The 27528-nt window shown below is 38.1% G+C and overlaps 1 protein-coding gene across 1 annotated transcript in view; it reads left to right on the forward strand.

Annotated features, from left to right (window-relative positions):
• The window catches only part of PDE7B (phosphodiesterase 7B), a 170744-nt gene that overhangs the window by 31064 nt on the left and 112152 nt on the right, over window positions 1–27528 (forward strand). The window contains exon 3 of the mRNA XM_030945699.1: window positions 24840–24900. Within this exon, the coding sequence (XP_030801559.1) occupies window positions 24840–24900 (61 nt within the window). The remainder of the gene's footprint in view (window positions 1–24839; window positions 24901–27528) is intronic.

Genomic DNA, 27528 nt, shown 5'->3' on the forward strand with positions numbered 1-27528 from the left:
TCATCAACATTCTATTTTTCCTATTAAGACTATGCTTCGTGGTAGCAATCAGTTTCCATGTGTAAAATGTACATGTTACATTCTTATCGAGTGCTCCCCATGTTTTCTCTCTAACATGGGAACACTGGCTCTGTGGCATCCTGTTTCTGTTATTAGAAGGAGAAAACCATAAAATAAAATAATTTAGGTAGGAAAATACCTTTAAGTCTATGTCAAGGTTCACAGTCAATAAAAAATGACAGATCAGATTTGAAATCGTATGCTATGATTGCTTCTTCCCAAAACTAGATGGAGTATGTCCAAGCTGTGCTGTGCTCAGGTGGGAAGTGGATATGTTGAAATGTTGAATAGTTTTTCTGGTAGGCTTTATACTTTTTTCTCCAAATATTTACTATAGAAAATTTTCAGAGCTGAGAAGCAGCACTAGCCAATTTATTAAAAAACAGAAGTGTTCTTCTGACAGCAGGGCAAAACTAGAATTAGAAAGCATTAAGGATGGGCAGTAGTGGGAGTAGTCTTTGTAAGACTAGACTGGGAAGAGTCCTTTTTGTAAAGTTCTTGGAAACTTTGTAGGAAAAGTCTTCTAAAAAGATTGGGGTGAAGGGCTTTAGATCACTTTTCAGCCCATGTTGTATTTTAGCTATCCCATATCTTCATTTTAAGGGGCAGAAGAATTATTTGTTCTTTTACCAAACTGAAACTGTAACAGATAATGGGGTAACCTGGTACTGATAAGTATAATATCCCACTTACAAGTTTGCCCTATTTGTTTTACTGTTAGGCTCTGTGAGATAATCTCAAACTTTTGAGATTATCTAAATTTAGAAAAAAAATAATTGTACTATATATGTCTATTAATATTAAAAATGTATGCAAGAAATGCAAGTTGTTTCTGTAGAGGCACAGTGTTGCAGAATGGATTCGTTTGCAAATGCCACGTGGACAAAATCTTGAAATTTTTATGTGCTGAATATTCAGATTCTCAGGTATCAACATTATTTTTAATTTAATGAATAAGATTTTCTTTATATTTGATTGACAGTTTTCAATGCCTCCTCCTACACAAAGCAAAGAGAGCTTTATTATGGACCATGGGGAAGGTATAATTATAGGACCACAAGTCAAGATTAGAACTGCTATTTTAAAGAGAAGGTGTGCCAGATAAGGCGTGCTGTGGTAATTAAGTCCACAGCCACATGCTGTGCAATATCCTGATGATTCTTTTACAAAGCATCGCTCTGGCATCTTGGCCAGCCAGATAAGGAAATCTCTGGTTCTCCTAGATGAGTGATCTCTAGCAAGAAGGAATCTGGAGGCTCTGCTAGAGATAGAACACAAGTATCAGATGTACAGGGCATATTACTTTATCTGGAGTAGCTTGTTTAAAGATAACACCCGTCTTTTTACCTTCACTGTGATAAAGTAAATTAGTTGTTTATCTCATAGCTTTGCCTAATAATCAGTGTGGTCATGATCTGAAGCTGTTACACCACAGTACAATTTGTTCTGACAAGTTATAAACAAGGCAGAGAAATATACAGCCTAGACATACTTTGAAGTGGTGTCATGGGTCTCATGCTGCAGTGTAAAACCCAATTTGGAGAATGGTGATGACACTATCACAGCTGAGGAGATCAGTTAATTTTAGAAGATGATGACAAGTACCTCACTGAGGTGCATTTTGGAGGACAGGGGTGAATAGTTTGTGACTTACCATAATCATGCCTTCTTGGTGTCTACACTGTCTACTGTCAAGGAAAAATTCTTTCTGATTAAGTCAAGTATCAGGAGATGAAGAGCAAACTAAAACACAAGCAAAAAATATTTTCAGAAATCCAGGTGTGTTTTCAATGAGTTACCACACTTTTTTCCCCCCAGAGTTCCATTTTGATTTTGGATTTTCAAAATTCCATTTTTGCTTCCATTCAAACAGAAAAAAAAAGGTAGAAAACCGGATGTCTTCCTCTTCTTCTTCTATCTGATTTTGGTTTTTTCTTTGTTTTTTTTTCATCTATAAGTAAAGGACAGATATGTGCTAGCAGACATAATCCCATATGCAGATGATTCTATGAAGCACTGGTCCTAGCTAGGTCTTATTTTTTGTGAAAGCTCAGTGGTGACCAAATGCAGCTCATTTTTCCAGCACATCCTTCTTGGAACTCCACAGCTTTAACTTGACTTCACTTACTTGTGCTCATTTCTTTTATTAATAAATCAGGTCAACTGCTTTGGTAAGAATGAGCAAACACCACTACTATGGAAACTAAATTGTTAACTAGAACTGCAGAAAAAATGCATAGCAGAAGCTTGCAAAGTCTTTTTGGTGTATCTCAACAACATAAGCGCCTCATGATTATTGGCATATCTCCCAACTTCCAAGATGTTGTTAGTGGCAAGCAAAAGTACAGTACAGCTTTATTTTGTGGAGCATCTGCCATGCAAACATACTCTCACAGGCTTCACACAGTAACACATATGCAGTATTGGAAATGCAAGTAAAACAATGTTTTAGCAGTAGCATTTTAGTTTTGGTGAAGAGACCTTTTTACAGCATCTTTCCAGAGAGCAACAGCTTTGATTTGACCAGGGTCAGCTGCTGAATACTTCAGAATAGCAGTAGTCACCTTTACTCCTCAGTAAGTTTTACAAAATTTATTTTCATAGGGATTGTGTTGCTTATATTAACTGAATGCCTGGGTACTGTGTAACCTCTCTTTCCCATTATTAGTAAACAAACATTCAGGAATTTTATATTCTAGTGACCCCTAATTTATTGCTTTCTAAATTATGTATCTCTCTGCCTGACTCTTAAACCTTTTCCATAAATGCAGCTTCTTAAAAATTGCTAAGGAACTGTTCAAATGGCTGTGTTGCTCACAGCTGTAATGACTACTTTTGCCTTCCTTTTATGCTGTACTGTTGTTTTGAAGATCTGAATCCTCCCAAAGCATGGATTTCTAGCAGAAGAATATCTGAAAGCATTGCAATTTACTAGTAAAAAGGTCTGATTCTCTTAAAATGTTTTTGGGGTTTTTTTTGAGGCTTACAAAATCAAGCCAATTATAAACTAAGCCAACTGAGACAACAGCACTTTCAGATAGCAAAAAGGATAAGTAACAATAAAAGTGTTTCTTGAACATCATCCTTTTCACAGGCTTGTGTACATACCTCTGTCCAAGGCATCTAGTGCAACTCCTTTTACTTGTTAGTTGATCCTGCCTCTGTTGAGATACATAAAAACTATTTTTATATAGGCAGGCCACTAACATTACAACAGCATCACTGCTATATTGAAGCCAGTCTATATGATACTGTGCTAAGAGCAGCAATTTGGTCTGTGACAGACTGACATCTCCTACCTTCCCAACCTCCAGACCACATGCACTCTGGGGTATGGATGTGCTCCATATGACCATGAATGTGTTCTTCTTTGCCTGGTGCCTTTAAAGATTGAGTGGGCCAGGGCCAGGAGTGAGAGTAAGCACAGATCTCATTCTTTATGATTCGGGCAATGGTGTTAGGAGGCAAAGGGATCTGTAGTCTTTGCTTTCTGGATTGTTTGTATTTATTGGCCAATACCTATTTAATGCAAAATACAGAGCAGAGTCAGGGATATGAATTGCAGTCTTTCCTTTGGACAGTACCCTTAGTGACAATACCCTTAGTGACAAATGCTGCAATTTTTTTCTTTCCCCATTGCAAACCAGTCCTTATCTTGTTACTTCAAAATCAGTGCACTCTAGTAGCTTAACAATGTTTGATGTCCTGAGCTGGACATTAGCTGCAGTAAAAGAGGAGGCACTCACTATTTTCATGTCTTTTGTGGCTCATTAAGCAACCACATTGCTTTTGGATGCTTATTATTAAATTATCTTTATTATATTATTATATTATTATATTAAATATTAATATTAAATTATATATTTATATTAAAATATTAAATATATTACTATATTGAATTATTATATTATTAAAATACCTTTATTATGTCAGTGGCTTAAGCACAGACCTTTAGGGCATGTGGGCCCTAAGGCGCATTCCAGTTCTCAAATGAGATAATCCCACATGAGACAGGCAGGGATTTTCTGGAGATGACTCCATATAGTCTAGTAAGACCAATTCTGAAAATCACAGTAATGAACAAAGCTCTAAAAAGTAATTTTCATCAAGTTTTGTATTTTTTCACCACAGAGAATACCTCTGTTCAAAGCTGCCCAGAAGATAACTCCCCTTTGCCTTGCTTTCCATGTTCAGACCTAGAAATTTTTTCTTCTTTGAGGATGATCCAAGTTCATATCAGGTTGATGTGCACTTGTCAGCACACCCTTGAAGACAGGCAGCAAACAGCTTAGTGATGATAAATATACCCAGAAGTGCATCTTTATGGAGAGGAGAAAAGTTGCTGTCAAAAACTTATGGAGCAGGGATTTTGATGATGGCGTAATCAAATATCTGAATTTCGGGTGTCCTACCTTAGCACCTTCTTTACATCTGTGGTCTGCTGCAATTTCATTAAACTAAATTGGAGGACATAAGTTTCTGGAGCAATTTATGTTAGTTTATGTTGATGTTCATAAAAGATAAATATGAGAATCAGGTAGAGGAGATAGAATAAAAGCGTTTAGGAATGGATGGAGGATGACAGTATGGGGAGAAAGTATAGCAGTCTATAAAAAAGGGAAACTAAAGGGAAATAATTCAACAGAGAGAGCTGAGGAATTATTGCAAAACTGTGGAACAGTGGGAGAAGAAATGTGGCCTATACAAGAATGAATGCGTAAGACTATACCAAATAGCAGCAGTATTTTGAAAAAAAAATCCAACCCAACTATTAAATTCCTAGACAAAGTATTATAAAAGTGAAGGACCTGATTTTCCTCTTCTACATATTAAATTTAACAGACCTTTAAAATCAAAGACAAATAGCAAATTGGGTGTAAGGAAGTAAATAATAACAGAGGAGAAATACTAAAAAATGAAAATGTTTGGGGAGAAAAATCTGGACACTTTCAAAATAAAATATCGATTTTCCCCAGATTTTTTCTAAGGCCTGTTATGGTAAAATTGAAAAACACTGAAAATACTTTCTAGCAATGTGTTTTCAATGCACATTCACAATCCACTAATTTATCCCACTCTCTCATCAATCTATACTATTTTCTGGAAGTATTATAGTCCAAAGAAGGAGGGACAAAGACTGTGCATGGCATTATCTGCAAAGTAAGAGCATCTTTTTCTATGGATATAGTTATTTTTATTTGTGCTTGTGAGCAACTATTACAAGAATATGCTTATAGAGAATATTCATTAAAGGACAGCAGCTGTGGGCAAGCAACCTTTCTTAGCTATTGTATTTTCAGTAACAGCGAGACATTGCCTAGATGCCAGATTATTTCTGATCCCTGCACATACATCTTCCTTTGGTTGCATACCAAGATTTCTATTTTAAAGAATTTAAGTTTTCCCAAATTATGAACAAATCAACAAGCAAACATCTATTTAAGCATGTCTCTACTTCTGAAATTGTGTTTTGTTACTCAAGTATAAAAATTTTACTACTTTTCTAAAGGCTCTCTACGGCAATTCTTTCTATATGCCAGATGTATTCTTCATGATTCTTTTCTTATTCTTAGAATAAAACTCAGTTTTGGAAAGAAAAATTTATATCTTATGTGTATTTTAATTTTTAAGAGTTTATATTTCCTAGGAACAAGATATTCTTGTTCTTTCAAGCATGAGGATTCTTGAAAGAACAAGAATATCTTTCAGGATTCAAACTTTCAGGATTTCAAACTTTCCACAATTATTTTGTCTTTATTTATATTCTTTTTGCCTTCCTTTCACATCATGTTCATTTTATCATGTCAATATCCCCATCTTCATTAATGGACAGATCATTCCAACTGTAAATATGAAATAGCAACAGACATCTTTACAGATTTCAGTAACTGAATTAAAACAAAATCTTTTCTGAATACTTCACCATCTTAACTTCAGAAACTGTGATGCCCATAACTAGTAGAAATAATGTTAATTCTAGCAGCACTGATATTCCTTCAGGGTAGAAGGATTTGTAAATGCCAAGTGTAATTATTCACACTATAAGAACAGATATGTAGAAAGCAAGCTGGGTAAATGAAATGTTTTCTAGAGTATGGATCAAATTTTACACACACTATTCAGAGCAAGTCAAACTAAATTAATATTTATGCAATTCTGTTAATTCTTTGGTGTTAAATCCAGTGTAAATTTAGCCTCTCTTTTTGTGCCATATTAGCTGCCATCAACAGCTGGAATTGTCCTAAACTCTCAGAGGAGTTTAAAAGGAGTAATAAATCCTTCTTCCAAGCACTTGGCCATAAGGGGAGGCTTCTCCCTCTTGTTCCTTGCTGTAACCCTGAGTGTAATTCTATAGCGATTTCCACCTTGAAACTTGTCTGTGAGGTACCAGTCTCCCACCAGCTAAAATCACTTGGGCTTTCATGAGTCCCTGCCTAATGGGAATGGTACAGAGGATTTAAATGCCAGGAGGTGGTAATTTCCTGGAGAGTAAACTGGCCATGTTTACTGGTTTTAAAGCACAGGAGCTGTACATCACAGCATCTGTAACAAGAAACAACAGAGAAGGCTGCCTAGTGTGAGTAGTAATGAAGCTGGGGGGACAGCTCACACCTTCTGCACTGCATACTTTCAAATTGGATTTGGACCAGTCTTTGCTCCTGTGCTGAGAGCATTTTGCAAGTGCACGGATGCCAGCAACAGGCGAGCTTATTCTGAGAGTAATTGAGCCAAATGGCCTGAACAGGAGATATATGGAGATTGCAGCTACGTGTCTGCCTACTTAGACTCCCAGGATTCAAAAACCACAGGCCAGCTTTCTGTAATTTCAGCCCTTTTAATACATTTGAGCCAATATAGGCAAGGTAAAATGGAATTTAAATTGTAGGATATTTTTGTTTTCTGGAGGGAATGGTTAAGGCAACTGAATTTTTGTCTCCCGGCTCTCATGGTTACCCAGGGAGGAGCAGGGTTTGCCACTGTTTAACAGGCAGAGATTTTTCTTGCTGGTCTCTTTGAGAGCTGTCAGACAGAAGTGTGCAGTCAGTGGACTATGATGCCTCTCTAAGACTTCCTCCCAGCTGTCTGCAACAGTGGCAATATTGTGTCCTGCTTGAACAGCCACCATTCACGCTAGATGGGTCTGGCGTTCCCCGATTGCTGGGAGCCTGCAGTGAATTCCCCCGCACACGTGCATAAATATCACTATAGCAGTCACTGGCAAGGACTGGTACAATTCAGTAACAATATTTGCCTTAACAATGCTGTTTTCACATATATTTCCTAAGCAGTTTCCTTAGGAGCTAAAACTGTCCAAGGTCAGGTACCTACATGGAAAATCCATGCCGCTTTGTGTGCAAGGGCAGCAGCCATGCCAGGATGTAACATGAAGCAGAAAACAGCAGCCACTTGTAAGCCATCTGTAAACAGTAGTCTTACACAGGGGCCCTTAACACGCTTTACACCAAGGAAATAATTAATTAATCACAAGGCTGTGCTACCTAAATGTCTGCAGCCACAGCAAAAAGCTCCCTGAGGAATGAACAGAGGCGCAGGAGCCCAGAGCTCTATCGCCTGTTCCATCTTCACCTCGGTGCCTGGCTCGCTTCCCTGCTTTTCATGTGCCATACACTGCTCTGCAAACATTACTTTGCAAACATTATGTAGGTGGGCCTCACAACATCTCTGTGAGGTAATTAGACAGAGAAACCTCACACTGCAAACAGGGAAAGGGAGGCTCTGAGCTTGGCTTTCTTGCCAGGCTTACTGGGATAAGAAGTTTCACAGTAATACAGAGAGTTTCAGGGCATTGCTATATTTTAGCAATTGTGAGGACCGTGCTAATCTGTGGAGTTTGATTTAATTCACAGGAATTTCATCCTCCCAGGGTGGACTTGGTCTCACTCCATTTGTCACTGTGGGCTGCTTTGGAGACTACACAAGATTTAATATGATTGATGTCAACTGCTTTGTGACACTAGGCCGTAAAGAACTGTCCCTGGTATCACAATTTGCTAAGATAGACAACACCTTAATGTCCAAACTAGGAAGTTCAGAAAATAATGGTGTTTTACTACATCTGTGCAGATAACGCTTTCCAGACAATACTTTGTCTTTAATGGAAGTACTGATCAGATCGAAAAAACTGATGTAAAAGGACTATATAGCAAAGTATTAATTTGTGATTATTAAAGTACTTTCCACAAAAACATGAATTTAAATTCTTTATTCAAGTCCTTATTCTAAATTCTGTCCAAAGACTGGTCTGATCTGCTGGTCTCCACCTCTTCTGTAATCTGGAGCTGTTGCTGTCAGTTACTTGGTTTACTCTTGAGAAGGCTGGGTGAACATTGTGAACTGAAGAGCTGAGGCTGCAGCTTGTTCATGTACATATACACATAAATTCACATTTGTTCATGTACATATTGTATTCTAGGCAAAACATTTTCCTTTCCTTTTTAATAAGGTGCAAAGAGGTTTAAAATATGTCAACCTCTTCTAGTTTAGAAGGAGGTCAAATATCTGGTAATTTTAGTGTTCTGGAAGCAAACATCTTTGATGTGACTGGCCAATAACATGTGTCTCTTCGAAGTCTTGATGATGCTCTCTCCTTGGGAGTAAAGCTGCTTTATTGTGATGATGCATGGGATAAAGAGTGTTTCTGACAGACTTTGAAAGTATCAGTGTTTTGGTATAAAGGCTGTTGGTGTTTTTTGTTAGTAATCTCTGCAGGAGGTGAGGTAAAATGGTTTGTTCCTTTTTGCTGAGTGACAGATTATCAGGTCTCCCAGAGGTAAGATATGAGTTGCCAGGATTTGAAACAATGGTTAGACACAATTTTCAAACATGGTTGGAAAAAGCCGTGGAGATACACTTTTGTGACTATTGTGCTGTGCTTGTTCTAGCTATGGAGGGCTGAGGACTTTTTAAAAAGAAGCCTTGCATTTTCACTGTGCCTTGTGGTTTTGGCAAAGATTGTTGGAGAACCCTCTAACAGCATACTTTTCCCATTATCTCCTCTCAAGCAGTCCTTGCACGCTCCCAATTTTCCCTTTTAAAATATCATATTAATCCTTTATGTAACTGGCTAGTGGGTGGAGATACTCATGTCCTGGACACTTGTGGTGAAGGCCAACAGAGGAGACAAGGTTCACTATCTTGTGTTTATTTTGTGAAAATGTTCAGGAACAAAATTATAAAATATTTATTTTATGTATTGTTTCAAGTCTTATGTAAAACCAATAAAAGTAAGTTGAAAGAAAACATCAGCATTTCTGATTTTAAATATCAAAGGACAGGAAGTTCTCCATCCTTGATTTTCCATTGGGATTATAGCAATTTACTGTTTTGAAATTCCCTGCTTTAGTATGATATAATGTGTAAAGGATAAGCAGGATCAGGATGACATTGAATTTCATCTTTGTTTAGTTTCAGTCAGACCACTCATAGCTATCACACCATTGTAAGGTGACATCCGTAAGCTTCCAAAGATATCACAACCTAAACACTTTTTGATACTGGATTAACATCCTTTCCATGGGAATGACACACTTTTAATCTTATTCCAGGCTTCTGTGTTATTACAATAGGCTTTTTTAATACCTTCTATACAGTCACCAGATAAAAATAAATGTGTGATCAAATAATGTTGAATCTCCACATTGAGAAGGAAGGTGAACTCAGGATAGAGCTTTCTCTCATACAGCAATATAACAGTGGGAAAACCACCATACTTCAAAATACTAACCACACTGGCCCATGTCATATTTGGAGATGTTGTTGTTAGTGAGCACCAGCAAAAGATTTCAGTACCAGCTAAGCAGAGACAGTCTAAACAGAGGTGAACAGTCAGCCTTGAATGAGGGGCTAGGTTATCACAGTAATGTCCAGAAAGCCGTGCTGTGTTGTGACTTTGATTTTTGGTGGACATTCAGTGATGAACAGGACCTGTTATTTAACTCATATGTGGTTAAGACAATAGAAGATAGTAGTTTTGTTTAGTGATGGTGGTTTAGGAGTTAGGTTTAGAGAGGGAAGCTGCCTTTCTGCTCATCAGAAAGGCAGGGTTGAGTCTTGTTTGGGATCTGAGTTGATGGCTGCTGTCTCTTTTGGCAGCTGTCTCTTCTGTCTGCACAGTGGGGGATGCTGAATGTTTTCCACATCAGTCCTTGTCTGTGAAAATTGGAATTTCTAAGCAGCACTAGCCCAGATGTCAGTAGACTTTCTAATTTGGCTGAAGCATGATTTCCAATGGCCAGTCTGTCATCTGTAGATCAATTTGTCAATGGCTGAAAACTGAGCTACTCAAGTAGCCAACTTCCTCTGTTAGAGAAATCTAACATTTCTGGCAAACAACCTTTTTTTTTTCACCAACAGAATCTAATATTGCAGTGGATGTTTCCCAATGCACTGAGGAAGGAGGCCCCAGACAGTTGTGAAATATCACACTAAACACAAGAAAAACATTGAAAAACCTACACAATAACTTTCTTATTCTCCTCTTGGATTGCCGTCCATCCAGATGGGAAGATTCGTTTTACTTACAGGTTTTTTCAGCTTCTGGAGTTTTTGCTTGGTGATTGTTTTCAAAATTGAAATCTCTTTGGTTTCAGTTTTATGTCTTGTTACAAAATCTGATTTTTCTGGAAACAGAAATTTCATCAGGATAAACCCTTCTGTGTTTCCCCTTGAAGGGATTCCTCATACATATTTTTGTACAAATCAAGTTAGTTTAATGCAAAATGAATATGTCAATAGAAAATACAGCATAGACCATCTCATCTGCAGTGCTGGCAGCGCTCACTTTCTCCCCACTGTTCCCTTTGCTGTTGATGTGTGATGCTGGCTGATACTCCAGGGATTCTTCCAGTGGCTTTCAGGTGGGGAGGGAGGAGTGTGGGGGCTGGTGTGTGTGGTCATCTTTAGATAAACAACCAGTGGTGTACCAGCCAGGGTCTTTACTCCTCTGCAGATCAGAGTCAAACAGAGCCTCTCATGCTGACCAAAATGTTACCTGTATGTACTGGATTTACTTGCTACAGGTTCATAAGGAAGAAAATGCTCAACAAGCACAGGACTGTTTTGATAAATATGCTCTTAAGTCACCCAGGTGCCTTTGAAGAATGAAATCTTCAGAGTTTCTGATCTAATGTGACATTTGTTTTCAAAATATCTCCCCTCAAATCTGATTTTTCTGGCCTAAGTTGCTCAGTTGCCTTTATGAGGTGAGAGTGCTCATCAGTCGGCACTATTAGCTCCTGTATCTAGTCATCCATTTCTCAACAAGATAAATGTAGTCATACTGTTCATGTAAGAAAGAGCACACAGAATCACAGGCAACTGGAATGGTACTCCCTGCTCCTTGAGTGGGCTGGTAACCTTTAGGAATTTTGTGTAAGCAGTCCTTTCCTCCTTTTCCCATCTGTACACCACCTAACTGTAAAGTCTTGCCTGCCTCAAGGGTAATGTTTAATAATATTGTAAATAAAAACAGAACAAAAAATTGGAAGAACAACAAGAAAAAAATTATAAAAATCACATGAGACAGCAAATGTTTTTCACTTGCAGAAACCTGTTAAAAACTCATTACATTGTTCATGTCAGGCTCAGCATAACTGCTGCAGTCACTTTAGTCAGTAGGCAGCGTTTCATTGCCAGTATTCAAATAGGAGAAATGTCTCAGCATCCATGATACAGATTTGCCTGAGCAACAAGAGTTTACATCCAAATGCAAATTTCATGTTTCCATATCAATAGAGGGTACTTCAGAACCTCTTTTGACTGGAACCCTGGCACACTTCCACTCAAAAACTTGTTTGCACTGGACAGCATCTTCACCTGGGTTATTAATTAAGATTATGTAGCATAAAATGAACAGCACCTTTAGACTTTAAAATAAAGTCAGCAAAGATAATTAGATATGACTTTATTATTTATGTATTATGTAAAATCTATTTTGAAAGAATTTCTGAAAATACTAGGAAAGTAAGTTTAAACAAAGTTTCTAAAGGCTGTAAAGAAAAGCCATTGCTCTTACTTGTAAAAATTATGTGAATTTACCACTTGTAATATGTGCAATTTTATCAGAGTGATGTGGCTCAGGTATATTGCAATATAAGGGAAATGATGACTCATTTGTAAAGAATGACAAAGGCCTGCCATATGTAAATACTAAAGATACCATAATAATGTATAAATGTTTTCAAAAGAGAATTCTTAAAAAGAAGTGCTTCCAGATTCTGGCAAGCAAAGTGCTTCTGCTCCTTGCTCTCAATCACTGCACTGCACAACTTCTAAATGTGCCCCTGCTTCCCACAAAGTACAATTTACTCAGCAGAGTAAATTACCTCCATGAAATTATAACTGTATTTTTATGCTTCATTAAAAGAATTGTATTTTATATACAAAGGTCTATAACAACATAAAATAGGAAAATGGGAAACATTATTTTGCTTACTGCTTTATCATTTTTTAAATCTGAGTGGAAATAACAGGATTTACCCCTAGCTTCAGAAAAGGTTTTCTCTTTACTGTGAAGAAAATGGCATATTTTCTTTCAGCTGTTAGTGGGCCTCACAGTTGTGTTCTGCTATTCACCTTGTACTCTTCCCAAGTGGTTAATTAGTCCTAATAATGATGGACATAGCAATATTAAAAACTTATTTTTAATTCCTTCACAAAAACACAATTAATTTGGAGTTGTTAAAAAGTCCATGCTGTCCTTCCTCTATGACCAAACATTCTGGATATCCCACATCCCAGCGAGACCATTAGCAGCTCCCTTAGCTCTGCTTCCCTGACAGCCATCTTACTGTCGTGTGGCAACTGGGAAAACATTTTTCCAGCTGTGCAGATCCAACCTCTAACACTCAGGATTAACACTGATTTTAGGGTCCAAATGTGCAGCCAGTGTTTACACTAAGAGTCAGCTAAATCCTTCGAACTGCATTAGGTGACGAGTTAGGCATCCATGCTTTTCTCTGTAATCAGATGGGCTAAATAAGTCTCTAGAAATTTCTCTCTCTTCCTTTATGAACATCTAGGAAAAAAAAAATCAAGAGCTCAGTTCCCTCAAGTGAGATTCAGAAAAGCCCACCATAGTTTTAAATATTATGTACATGTTAAATCCTGGGAGTTTTATAAAACAGACTTCTACCAATATAGAGACTTCATTTAAAGAAATAACTTAGTAAGACATTCAGTATCTTAGGAATTGTTTGAAAATATACAGAGAGAATGATTTTTCCTGAAGCCTATCATACAAAAATTGGGAATTAAAGGAAAAAATTCAAAACCAATTGGTTTTGAATCCCATCTGTAACATAAATACAAAATAGCAGTCACACTTAAACAGCACAAGACAAAACCAAACAGATCCGAGAATAAAATCTTCTGAGAGCAAAATTATAGATAATGAACCCACTTTTCCCTTTGGGGAATCAGTTAAAGAATAAACTATGTATGGCAGGTATTAGTCACAATGCTTGATACACCCACTGCAAGAAACTCAGCTGTGTGGTGATAAGATTGGTAACAGACACTGAAAAGAGATGATGCCATGTGTATTAGTCAGAATCCAGTTGATTAATACTAAAAATGAAATGGGTTGTCTGGTTTTGTACAGACAGGCAGGGGATATATGACAGAAACTCCACCAGTGAAATGTTCACTATGTCGACTTTGGCACGTAAGAGTGGAAGGTGTGAGCAAAGCCAGGCCAAAAGGCAATCTAAGATTATTCCCATGACAACAGAGGTTAACAGGTTAGCATTTCTTAATTTTGCAGATGAAATACAGTTCTCAGTTTTCCCCCCAAAAAGCAGTATCTGCTTGGATAGGGAGTAACAGCAGACATGTCTTTGCCTTTTTTGCAAAATTCTTGAGGTTTACTAGTTACAGCAGGAAGACATCTCTTCAAGAGAATAAATCCAGATGAAGGGAGGGAACCACGTTCAACTGAGTCCTTCTCTAACCTTCATTTAGATCCCATAAATAGTAGGTGTCACCTCTTAGCAAAGGCTGAAAGAATAGTAACTTCTTCCTTTTTCCTGTTTCTGTTACAAAGAAAGCCAGTTTAGTACAGAAGCATTTTATGAAATTAATTTGAATCCTGCCTTTTAAAATAAATATTACCTTTCCTACATAATGGACTTTACTGTATGTTGTAGTTAAAATGTGAGGTACATTTTTCTACTTTTCTACTTCTTTTTTCTACTGCAAAATGCAGTTGTTCATAATCAAGCCTAAAATATTTTAATGTTTTTTATTGATGAAAACTTAGTAAGAAAACAAAGACTGGCAGCTAAAATGCTTGCAGTGGAGTGACTTTAGAGGTCTCTTATCCTCCAGTATGATCAGGATATTGTTTGGATTTCACATGGAAATGAACTCTTTAATAAAATTACAGACTTGTTTGAATACCTGCTCTCAAAACAGGATTATGACAACAATTGCAGATAGTTATGAAGCTACGATGGCTTTATTTTCTCTAGACTAGAGACTGATGGCTCTAAAAGACCTTGAGTGCAGACCAGGGAACATTTTGTTCCCATTGAGTGTTTTTGCTGGTTTTTATTCCAGTTGTTTCTGCAGTCTAAAATAAGCCTCTTTAGACTGAAAAGCTTGTACAATTTTTGTAAAGAGGGTCAACAGGCAAATCCCTTGGGAAGGCCTTGGAGAAGGCCAAAGAAGGAAGATACCTGGGCAATTAATTCCTTGTGTAAACTCCTGGGCATTTCATTCCCTGTGTGAACACCTATGATGAGTTTTACCACAGTGAAACATTTGCAGGTACTTTGTCCTTTTCTTTTACCTTCTCAAAGGTAAGCATGGATGTGGTCTTGGCTAGGAGATTATAATCAGAATCTGTTCAGAGGTGAAAGAAAAGAGCAGCTTTGTGCAATACTTGCCAGCAATACACCTATTTAAAACTGATGGCTCCACGCATAAAACTAAACAAAACAAAACACTCTGCTTCTGGGAATTATTTTCAGGGAGAAAATTAGTCTTTTTAGAATTACTCCAAAAGACTGCAACCTTGGAAACAGTAGCTAGTGTGTCAAAATAATGTGGATTTTTTGTATCTGAAATATGTTCACAGGGATTACTGCAGTAGCATCTAAGTATTTCCTTATAATATAATGGCATTTGTATGGCTCCAGATGTTATTAATCCCACTTTGAAAGTTGACAAAGAGACATTAGTACCAATGACACTTTCTTTTAATACAGAAGATGTTCTTCCACAGTGTCTAATATGACAATTTTTGAAATGCAAATTTTTCCTGTCAAAACAACACTTGCTGTTTTTTAGCTCCATATGTTCTGCACATAGAAACATGATGTATGCTGGCTGTACTTGAATTTACAAAAGCCATGTTTTCAGTGTTAAGGTCACTCAATTTTTTTGTTTGATTTCCTCTTCTAAACTGCAGTGATGTAAGAGTATCACAGAACCACAGAAGGGGTCCAGTTGGAAGGGACCACATTGGGTCATCTGGTCCAACCTCCCTGCTCAAGTATATCTTAGAGCACATGGCATGGGATTGAATCCAGAGAGCTCTTGAATCTCCCAGTGAGGGAGATACTCAATGAATATTACACATAAATACAATAAGTACTTCTAATGAATAGCTATGACTGTAGAAGCATGTGTTAACAAGCTAAATAGATGCCCATTTTTACAGTAGGTGTTTGGTAACATGCTGGACATGTGCCCACAAAATTTTGTTATTGGGCCAATTTTGCAGAACTATTGAAGGTAGCACTTACATATTAATATTGCTTATAGTGGCAAAAGAGCTTAAAAATAAGTACAATGCAGAAGAGCTCAAAATGTTTGAAAAGTATAACCAGGAGCAAATTTTGGAGTAAAACTGTAAATGATTGGCAATAAACCCAGGAGGTACTGTGTGACACGAGCTCTTCATGTTGTGGCCCATTGAAATCATCTAAACAGCTAATCAAAAGCAGCCCTGTGACCATCCTTTGGTGGTGTCCTCTTCACACAGAAATTGGGCCTGGGTCTCCTCAGGGCATCATGGGGCCTCCAAGTGTTGCAGAAAGGACTAGGTTCATACAAAGTTTTATTTGCCCAGTTCCTTACAGATGCCAGACAAAGCTACCTTAGGGAAAGAGTGTGACAGAGAGTGAGAAATGACAAATGGGGAAAGGTCCCTTTTAACAAGATGGCCAATTCTGCAGTCCTTTGGCAGCTGTCCTTGAGACCCTACTACCTTCAGACCCAGGCACTGTGCGGTGAGCAAGCAAGGAACTAGGGAAAAGTAGTTCCCTGCCTTCTGCCTCTGAGTGCTCTGTTTTCACTTCTGCTGAGGCTGTCAACTTGACAAGACCTTCCACATGTGTTTTCAGGTTTGTCTGATGGCTTCTAACACTCTCCTATGTGGTTTGTTTGGCCCAGTGCCAGTTCTGTTACCTAAGTATGCCAGAAAGTGAGTGAAAGTGGTGGACTCGTGAACACATTATTTAATTGTTGGTATGGTTTTGGCATGGGTTGTCCTCACCAACCCCTATTCCTTAAAAATTAAGCCCTAAAAGGATGAAACAGGACTGCCCCACTACATTCCAATGTTTTAGGGAACCAGGAGTGCCTGGCTCTTGAGAAGCAGGTGGCCACTGGTGCTTGGTACTGCTCAGGAAGCGGTCAGGGAGACAGTCTTGTTAGGCAGATGCCTGTGTCAGCTCACTGGCACTCAGTCCTCCTGTCCTTCCTGAGACTGTGCTTTTGTTTGCAATCCATATGGTATGCAGTGGGCACACACAAACAAGCAGGTGCCAAAATTCATCCCACATTGCTCTGAACAGCCTGAGGAGACTTTTCAGGAGGTTCATTCTCCCTCAGACCTTTGATTTGCTTATTGGAGAGAGTGGTGTGTCAGCTGGCACTTCCAAGGCTTTGATCCAGTAGATAGGTGGGAATTATGTGACAAAAACGTGGTTGAAATTGAGACCTAAATTTTCACAAATTAATCCCATATTTTCCTCCCATTACATAATTGAACAGAAAGTAAAAGTTAAAATGGCTGTGACCATGGAAAGCAACTAGGAGAACAGCCCAGCTCTACAATTCAGAGGAGGAAAGATAATTATGTGGTCCAGAAAATGTTTTAAATACAAAGAACTTTGATGTTTCACATCAGAGCAACAATAAATAGAGAGAACATATTTGCCTTTTCCCTAATATTGATATTTTCCTCCCATCTTCCCTCCTACTTAGAACTCTTTCTGTGGTGGGAGGATCCATTAGGTAATCTACAGATGTTTTGCATTCTTAAATGTAAACTAGAAAATGAATACAGATTCATCCCATGAGGGTAAAAAACTAGTCTGCTCTTTAATGTTTCTTGGATGATGGCACCCCTTCAGAACACGCCTGAAAGTTGTGCCTCACCCGTTAATGCACACTCAACTGCAACTTACTGCTTAATAAAACCCAACATTTTTATTGCTTAGTAATTCTGGATTTGGCTCCCAGTGTCCCTGTTATAAACATTGAAAAGTAGGGATGCCATATTGAAACACTGACAGATTCTCATGGGGGTCAGGGCTGCTGGCGCCTCCCTAATGAGGTCACACGCCGTTAATTTTTTTTCCCCTTGACTCAAGAAGAAAACAAAGCAGTTAAACTGCTGTATCCATTTTCCAGCAACATTAATCCATTGCAAACCACTCTTAACCATATTAAATCACAGGTTTGTGATAAAATGAACTGCCTAAAGGTTCACCTTGGGCTATTTAGCCCACAAACAAGATGCTGACTACTGGCAGCAATGGGTGGTTGGCAATTATTGCCCAATTTAGTTGCAATTACTTAGTTTGCTGTGTCTTCTGTTCAGACTAGCTGAGGGTCTACAGTGTGGTAGATTCCAGAGTGAAATGCAGTGCCTGGGTTCTGCTGGAGATTGACAGTGGCAGTGTTGAAATGTTACTTGGGCAACACATTTTAATTTCTTGGAGGGAAGAGAAACCTTCCCTTTCAGTGGGAAAACTTGGAAAGGGATGAACTCTCTGAACAAGTCTGCCCAGATATAGCTGTTCTATTCTGCAGAAAATCATCCAGGTGTTAATAGAACCTGAATTTTCAGTTTAAGTATGCCTCAATGCTGATACTAAATAGGGAAGCTGGAAACTTTACCCATGAAATACAGTACAGTTGCAATATAATAGTTGCAATGTAACGGTATTAATTTGAAGAGCAAAAAATGCAGCATTCTGGCTTCTGATAGTATTTTAAAGGCAGTCATCAGTATGCTGTGATTACACCATAGTTGTAAGTGGACGGATATAGACATAATATGCCAGTTCAAGGGAAGTGTAGTTTTTTTTTAACTTGCCTTAACTTGCCTAATGTAGGTCTAAATTTTCAGGTAAGTATAAGATTTTATCTATAATTATTATGGGAACTGTTACTAAGTCATTGGGAAATAGTACATAAAACCAATCACAATTTTTTTATTGATCTTGGTAATTCCATTAGCTGAAATATTCTAGTAGTGTTTGCTACCAATGGGAAAGTTTATACATGTAATTCTCAAGCTGTACTCATTATACACACACCTTCATGTAAGAAAGGCTAAGTAAAATTCTTAAAGAAGGCAGTCATCAATTCAAGATCACATGAATTGGTTAAGCTTTTGCAATTACTGCCTTCAGAAAAAATTGATCAAATATGGACCTATTAAAATTAAAATATAGTGTGATATAGAGAAAAGAAGCTTTTGTCTCTAAACAAATTAAAACAATGGTTCTATTTCCTTTGCCTATTAAAATTAAAATATAGTGTGATATAGAGAAAAGGAGCTTTTGTCTCTAAACAAATAAAAACAATGGTTTTATTTCCTTTGCTAAGGCCAACAAAGACCATGGATAAAGATTCAGCAAAACTCAGAAGTATCTGACATTTAAGCGCATCTCAAGATTACAGAGTATTGGTAGGGAACTTCCTTGTTTTGCATAAAAATTGATTTAATCAGTAGCAGATGTTATTACAAGGCTTTTATTTTGGGGGAGGTGATAGCAGAAAGGCTTCTGGTAAGAGACATTACACACCAGTCTGCCTTTGTAGTTTCTGTACTTCCTTTTGTCCCTGTCAGAGAGGAGAGGCAGAAAGGGAAGCATAATGCCTTGGATATCCTACAGTTCCTACACTCTGATAGTTTATCAAGTGAATCAACCTTAAAAGGCCTCCCATGCAGCCTGAAGATGTGAAGCATGTGGCCTGACTCTCTGAAATACTGCCTCTGGATTTCAGCTATTTATGAGTGGCCCGTTGTTTCTATGGAAGTTTGCTAAGACTTACAAAGCAGCATTGTTTTTCACACTAGCAGATTTTACATCAGTAATCCTCAGACAAATAGAATTATGTTTCTACATACTAGAGAACATTATTTATGTACTTTTTACAGGTCATGGAGAAAGAAACGTAATAGGAAAACAGAAATAGGAATAAGACTGGCATTTTTTTGCCTCTGAGAATATCTATTTATTCATAAAAGCATAGAAGCTTTTTGCTCTGCCTTAAATTCCTTTAATCAGCTGTGTTTATATCTTTTAACTCTACTTTCTAAAGGAATAAGAAATTATATGTAGTGCTCTAGGAAAAAGAAAGAAAGAAAAGAAAGAAAGAAAAAGAGGAAGGAAGGAAGGAAAGGAAGGAAAGGAAGGAAAGGAAGGAAAGGAAGGAAGGAAAGGAAGGAAGGAAAGGAAGGAAGGAAAGGAAGGAAAGGAAAGGAAGGAAAGGAAAGGAAGGAAAGGAAGGAAGGAAAGGAAGGAAGGGAAGGAAGGAAAGGAAGGAAGGAAGGAGGAAGGAAGGAAAGGAAAGGGAAGGAAAGGAAGGAAAGGAAAGGAAGGAAAGGAAGGAAAGGAAGGAAAGGAAGGAAAGGAAGGAAAGGAAGGAAAGGAAGGAAAGGAAGGAAAGGAAGGAAGGAAAGGAAGGAAGGAAAGGAAGGAAGGAAAGGAAGGAAGGAAAGGAAGGAAAGGAAGGAAAGGAAGGAAAGGAAGGAAAGGAAGGAAAGGAAGGAAAGGAAGGAAAGGAAGGAAAGGAAGGAAAGGAAGGAAAGGAAGGAAAGGAAGGAAAGGAAGGAAGGAAGGAAGGAAGGAAGGAAGGAAGGAAGGAAGGAAGGAAGGAAGGAAGGAAGGAAGGAAGGAAGGAAGGAAGGAAGGAAGGAAGGAAGGAAGGAAGGAAGGAAGGAAGGAAGGAAGGAAGGAAGGAAGGAAGGAAGGAAGGAAGGAAGGAAGGAAGGAAGGAAGGAAGGAAGGAGGGAGGGAGGGAGGGAGGGAGGAGGGAGGGAGGGAGGAAGGGAGGAAGGGAGGAAGGGAGGGAGGAAGGGAGGAAGGGGAGGGAGGGAGGGAGGAAGGGAGGAAGGAAGGAAGGAAGGAAGGAAGGAAGGAAGGAAGGAAGGAAGGAAGGAAGGAAGGAAGGAAGGAAGGAAGGAAGGAAGGAAGGAAGGAAGGAAGGAAGGAAGGAAGGAAGGAAGGAAGGAAGGAAGCTCTTTCACCACACTATATTGTTATGTGTAATCTACTTCCATTTACTATTGATAAGAGCAAAGCATACTAACTGAAGGTTACTTTAAAAAAAGAGATCAATAGAAATCCTTAAAAGAAATCAAAAGAAATCCTTAAAAAATATTTGGCATGCCATCAATATGCAGTTAACATCTCCTCTGTTTGACGGTACAATAATCCCTGTCACCTCCTGCAAAAAGAAAATGATACAATATTTATTGTCATGTTTGGCTGATCATGTACATCAAGTTCCTCCCTGATTATTGCCAGGTTGGAAGAGACGTGTTAAACACCATCCTCAGGACAAGCAGAACAAAACAGATTAGAGTGAAAAAGCTTGTAAATATGGTTCCTACTCCAATAACCTTTTAAACTGGCTTTAAAGAACTTGGTTATCTGCAGCTTAAAAAAGGTCAAAAAATTACACATGTTCAAATTTCATGCCAGAAAAAATCCTACTATATTTTTAAAACACTATACAATCTAACAAGATTAAAATAGTTAAATGGTAGATCAGTGTTAATTATATGCCTTTAATAAGTAGAAAATTAACATGCCACTTACTGCAATTTTCATGAAAAACACTTTCAGACATTTAATTGCTGAATTTTGTCATAGAAAAGAGTTTAGATCCATTTATTTCAATTACTTGATTTGCATCTTCCTCCTTAAAATGAGTAATGCATTAGTTTATCATACAGATAGAAGCTGAATAGGATGACTTCAAAACCAGTTTTTCCATAGGTAAAACTAAGAGCATATTCTGTCTAGGGTATGTACACCCTGTTTATTGCTACATATCTCAAATCCTCAAATGCAGCTGGTGTGAGCCCAGGCATGCTGGAAATGGAAACCCAGCCTATGAATGATCACGTAACACCAGAGGAGTAACATGAGATGCGTTACTGCATTAGAACACAGAGTAGATTTTCCATCCATTCTCTGCATGAGCTTTTTCCTGCTAGTTATGCCCTGCTTTGTTGCAGTTTTACTTATACTGTTTGGGTACAGGGCTTCTTGCAGATGGCTGCCCATCTTCCCGTGTACTCCTCACAGTGTCTTGCTAAGTGAGCACCGCTCTCATCTTGCCTGAGAGCACCCTGCTCCAGCAGAGCCTCTCTCTGTGGAAGATGGTGCCTGTGCCTTTTGGGGTTTCCCTTTTCTGACAAGTGGTACTGGGCCATCAGAGTCATCCAGGCTGGTTTCAAGCTCTCCAATTTACTTATCTTACTGAGTTCATGACACATTTCATCTGAATTCCATGTCCTTTTGTCCCTATTCTCATTTTTCACTTTGTTTTATTTTAAGCTCCACTTTCAGCTGCTCCATGATTCAGTCTCTTTTCCGTGGGGACGTGTAAGTTCCATTCTAGTTTACTACATTGCAGCTTGTGTAACAGGCTCAATATCATGTCATGCATCTGATCTCAAAAAAAGGAGTAGAGAGTAGGTAATTTATTAATTAATTTTCTTATATAAATATAAAATTTTTTCACATATGTAATGAACTCCAGGCTGCAATTCTATGTGAAAATGCACCTCTATTACTGAAAATATTATTAACTGAAAGCACCTATGCTTTCCTTTTCTCCAAAAAGGGAAAAAAAAGGTCTAGTCCAGAGTTCAGTTATTCAAAATATATGAATGTACAATGATGACTTGGAGGGTTGAATTTTACTTGTATTTACCCATTTCTCGTTAAATCTGACCAATTCAAAACACAACAGTTCTTTTAAGATTTTCAACAACAAAGGCTCTCACAGTTCAGGGAAATTGAACACTGGTGATATTATTTTCAGCAGTGCTGCCTCTGTGAACTCACAGAGGCAACATCCAGGATTGCATATAGCAGAACCAGTCCAACCAATACTATACTAGGCCCAGCCATGAAGCCCAAACTGAGATTTAAAGTATCCCAACTCAGGTGTGTCCAAGGTCATTCCTCCTTCTCTCTCTGCTTTCTGACTGGTTGAAATTAAAAAGTAGAATAACCAGCATCTAATGTCAAAATCCTATTTCTTCTCCCTGATAGATTCTTTACTCTATAGCCAACTTAGATGTTTTCAGGAGGGAATGAGCATCTGCTGTAAGAGTAGTTTGAAAATTGATTTTATCTGGAGAGACTTTTGGCCGCATCTCACAGTACCAACCACGATGTACAAGCAGGCAGAACAAACATAAATGGGAAAAGGAAGTAAGTCAGTCCAGGAAAAGGGTAGAGGAAGCTTATCCAGCCCTGGAAGGAATGAATAGTACTTGTGGTAAAGTCCCAGTTTAATCCTAAAGATTAAATCTTGAAATCATTCCTCACTTCTTCTTCATGGAAAACATTTGCTAACAGTAAAAATGCACAAACGACCCTATTCTGTGGATGAGCAAAAGTGAGTTCCTGCTGTATTTCTGTGCCATTTTACAAATCCAGGTTTTAACTGGGTCCTTTTTGACGCTCTGAGCAGTTTGGTAACAGTTTATTTTTCACCCCACTGACATGTACCTATGAACTTTTACTAGCAACAGAAGTGAAATTGCTGCAGAAACTCTTTCTCCCCCCAGTATTTCCAGCTGCAGTGGTAGTGGTGAAAAATCTTTTAGGCTGACTGTTGTAACATGATTTTCAACCACTTCTGTGAACTGTAGGCATAAAGGGAATTCAGATAAGGCTATGAACTTGTATACAGTTGTCTGAATCTTGCAAAGTTTTCCAAGCTCATCCATCATCACAATGGATCCCATGGGATGTTAGTTGGCTCTGGGGAACATTAGCTGTTTTCCCAATTTCATAATGCTAGGACTGGTGAGTATTGTTAGATATTGTAAGACACCATTTGCCAGCCTGAAATGTGTTGTTTATATAAATATGTCTGGAACGTACAGTACCTCTGAGGGACTGAATCAAAAATAACCAAAGGTTTTCACAGAGCACCATAATTCCAGGGGTGAAGTGGGCAGTGAATTTTGACATGCTTTCTACCATCTGTGTTTGTCTAAGTATGCTTTCTTGAGAAGAAGCAGCTGGGAGACTTCTGTGAAAAGATGCCTATATTTTAGCATTCTTCTCAGAAGAATAAATATCAAGTTTCTATTTCTCCTGACAGGGAGCTGGTATAAGAGCATTTGTAAAATTAACTTTGAAATGCAAGGTGTTGTTTTTCTTTTTCATTGTTTCTGTAGTATGTGCTCCCACCTAGGAAGGTTAATACAGGCATCTGTTTGCTCTTTTTAGATGTAATGATATATAAAAAGACTGAGTGGGACTTTTGTTTGTTTATTTGTGTTTATTTCAGTGTGAGGGAGGTGAAAAGTTTTTTAACAATAGTGAGTTCCAAATGTGTTGTTCATTTATGAAGCTGGTGCTGTGTTTCATCTTCTTTGATGTTCTGAGGTTTTTTTACTTACCTGATTTGTAGGTTTTAATATTTGCTGCAATGTCACCTTTATTAATGAAAAAAAAAGCAAAAAAAATAACCCAGTTCTAACAACTTCACCATAGGTGCTGAAAAGGAGAAAGTACATAAGAGAGAGAAATAAAGAGGAAGGGAAATGGACAGCTCTCAGTTATTTTTCCAGACTTTACTCGCTCTGCTTTTATTCCCATTTGGTCATGGATACCAAAACCTTAAGTACGTAGATAAGGAAGCATAAACCACTTTTATCCAGAAAATATGAGGCTGTCCTTAAGCCCCTCTCATGAGCTTTGAGTGTAGTGATACAAAACTGAATCTTTTATGTAGCAGCTAAAGAAACCACCACTGAAGTCAGTGGGATCTGCCCACTGATTGTCTTTAATTGAAGCTGGATCAGACCCATAAGCCACACCAATTATGTTTGTCCTGGCAGCTAAACTGACATGTCTGTCTGCATAAACTCAAAATGGTATCTTGTGTTTAAAAATGTAACACTTCTGTACTCTGATCATAACTCTAATGATGTTCCTTGATTGGGAATATGCAGGGAGACAATCATCCTCAATGACAGGGGCAGACATCAGTCTTAGCTTAAGACAGATCCAAAGGCAGTAAGACATTACCTAGAGTTTTCCTCAGCAAATATCCTGGACTACAGTGTTGACCCATGCTGACATATTTGCAACAACCATTTTTTTCTCAAACTTTGGCTACTTGCAAAGTCTTTCCTTTTTTATGTTTTTACAATGAGTCTTGAACATCTTCAGTTCCAAAGCACAAAGAGAGGTATCAGAGGATGAGGACAGGGGTGCCGTCACAGAGACTTTAATGAAATATATCTGTTTTTTCCCCAGAGGTGCGGAGAAATCTCATTTGATAGTCCTGACCAGAATGCCAAATGTGTGCGCATGCTAGGTAAGGGTAAGAATCTCTTCCTTTTTTTTATTCAAGTGTATGGATATGGAAATATGTTTAATTGGGAATTTCTTCTTTAAAGTTCATGATAATGACCATGATAATCCACAATGGCATTTACAGAGTGCATCCACATCTAGTCCTCATGAATATATTCTTTGCAATGAACTTTCAATTATTTAGACAAAGCACATATATTCCAGTAGTGTCCATGTGCATAGATGAAAATATAGCAGTACCAACACTGTAATTGGAAGCTCTGAGGAGCTGAAGCCCAGAACTCATATTCAAAAGCTGAAAATCTGTGTTTATAAAGACAGTATGAATTCCACAGGCATGCATCAAAAGTCTCTAAAGCAGACCTTCAGCTGCATCAGTCAGGGAAATTGCAGTCAATATGATTTTACATATTTGCACTGGTGTAGCTTTGTAGAAATCCATATTAAGTAGAAGTGCCTATTCTTTAGAAACAATGCAAAACTGTTCTGCTATCACTAATTACTGTGACCAATTTCATTGTGGTTGTTTGTTTCGCCTACAATGCTAGTACTGAAAAATTAATAGCATGGCTAGTATCACAGTGAAAGGCAGGGAGTAAGTGTCTAAAAACCTAAGAGATAATGTTTACTCAGGAAAAAAAATGAAACCACAGAACACTCGCAGGATTAAGCCTTAAATTCTGAAGACCTTTGACCTGCCAGGGAAGAGATAAATATATGCCGTAAATTAGAGCATTGCATCTAATAAAGTGAAGATTGAAATAGCCACAATTTTTAAAACTGCAACTGGCAATGTCTAGGAACTTAATTCCCATCTGGGTGCATAGCTGTGCTCTGTAATAACAGATTATGTGGTTTGTTGTTTAGATTCATTAAATCCTATTGTCACAACAGACTATAATTGCTGCAGAGGAAATCTGTCATGCTTGTAGTGCACAGATCCCAACAGAAGAACTGACACAATGGGCCATAATGATCTGTTACATCAATGATCCATGGTTAGAAGTCCTTAATGGAACAAGCTGACAAAAAAAGATACACTTGTGATCCTTTATCATGCCAATTATAATCTACAGTGTAAATACAATTGAGTTCCTAATACTCTAGTTCTAAGGAAGTTATATCCATGGAAATGTTATTACGCATTAGGGGGAAGAATGGGGGGTGGGAGAGAGGAGAACAAAGAAAACCCTTCTGCATGGGCTGGTTCACCATTTCATTTGGCAGTTTTAGAACAAGTGAGTCCAAAAGTGTGAGTTTGACATCCCTCATAGTGCAAACAATTCTTTAGGAGAAGTGAGAAGAACAAGATCTTGTTTCCATTACATGTGCTCTTATCTATGTCTTGTAGTATATACAAGTACAAGAATGAGAACATATGCTGTGCTGTGTAAGGAAACTGCTGGGAATGTAAAAATGACTCCAAGAGCACATGCCAAAGCTGTAACTGATTCTCAGAGGTTACGGCTCTTGTATTACTTTGCCTGTATATATTTCACCTGCTATTGTTATTTTCAATGTTGCTAACAAATGAAGGACTGTAGTGTCATATATAACATAGAGTTTTTCATTTCACCCCAAGGAATTCCAAATCATGTACAGAACTGAAACTATTCTAAGTGCAATTTGTATATTCCAGAACCCTGTAAGAGGTGTGGAAAGAAGAAACTAACAAGTACAAACACAGCAGAAACTGTGGTTTCTCTGAGAGTGACTGCTGGAGATAAGCTCCATTGTCTCAGTTTATCACAGAAATCTCTGTGGTTCTGTCAGTGCTGTAAAGCCAGAGGGTGTCCACTCTGGACACCTTTCCTTTCATACTGAACTTGTAGGGAAGAGCAGAAACCAGAAACTGCGCAGCCAAAATGGCCTAAGACTTTGTGTTGAACGTGTCATTCAGTGCCCAGTCTCATATTTTACAAGGGAGTTGAATTTCCAAGAGAATGTAGCACAGTTTGCCACTGATCAATGCAAAGATGACATTATTAATGTCCGTGGGTATAACCAGTGAGCAAAGCACAGCGTGCCTTCAGAGGGGGCATCTTTCTTGGCTGCTCTGTCTTTGAAATATGCTGAAACTGTCGTGCTGCCATGTAATGTAACAGTGACACAGTGCTGACAGAAATCTAGAGGGCAAGTCCCAGCAACTGCAAGAGGATAATTACCCCAGCAAGAGAAGAAACACAGGAGCCTGGAGTACCGACTGTATTTCTTCAGGGATCTTTGATGCAAGATCAGTCCATATTTGAAACTGCACATTATTGAGCTGTACTCTAAAATGGCAGTAGCTGGTTTTGTCAGAAAATGTCTGTATCTGCTTTATACTACTGGTTCTGGGCTAGCTTCAAATTTAGTTTTTTATAAGTAATGCCAGGCTTGCCACTGAGTCCATTCCTTGAGATAACATGGATTATGTGTATGAATTTCTTTTTCTGTAATGGTTGAGGAAGAGGGGTTTGCAGTAAAAATTCTGCCTTCTACTAGAAAACACTGAATAATAGATTAAAAAATGCCAAAATGTTTACAATGCCTAGAGTGAAGTTAGATAACTTTTCAAGGCACTGACTAGATACCACTCAACCTGAGATTAAGAGCATAGAATCAGCTTAATGCCTCGTCTTTCAGTATC

The sequence above is a fragment of the Camarhynchus parvulus genome, chromosome 3 (genome assembly GCF_901933205.1).
Source record: "Camarhynchus parvulus chromosome 3, STF_HiC, whole genome shotgun sequence".
NCBI lineage: Eukaryota > Metazoa > Chordata > Aves > Passeriformes > Thraupidae > Camarhynchus > Camarhynchus parvulus.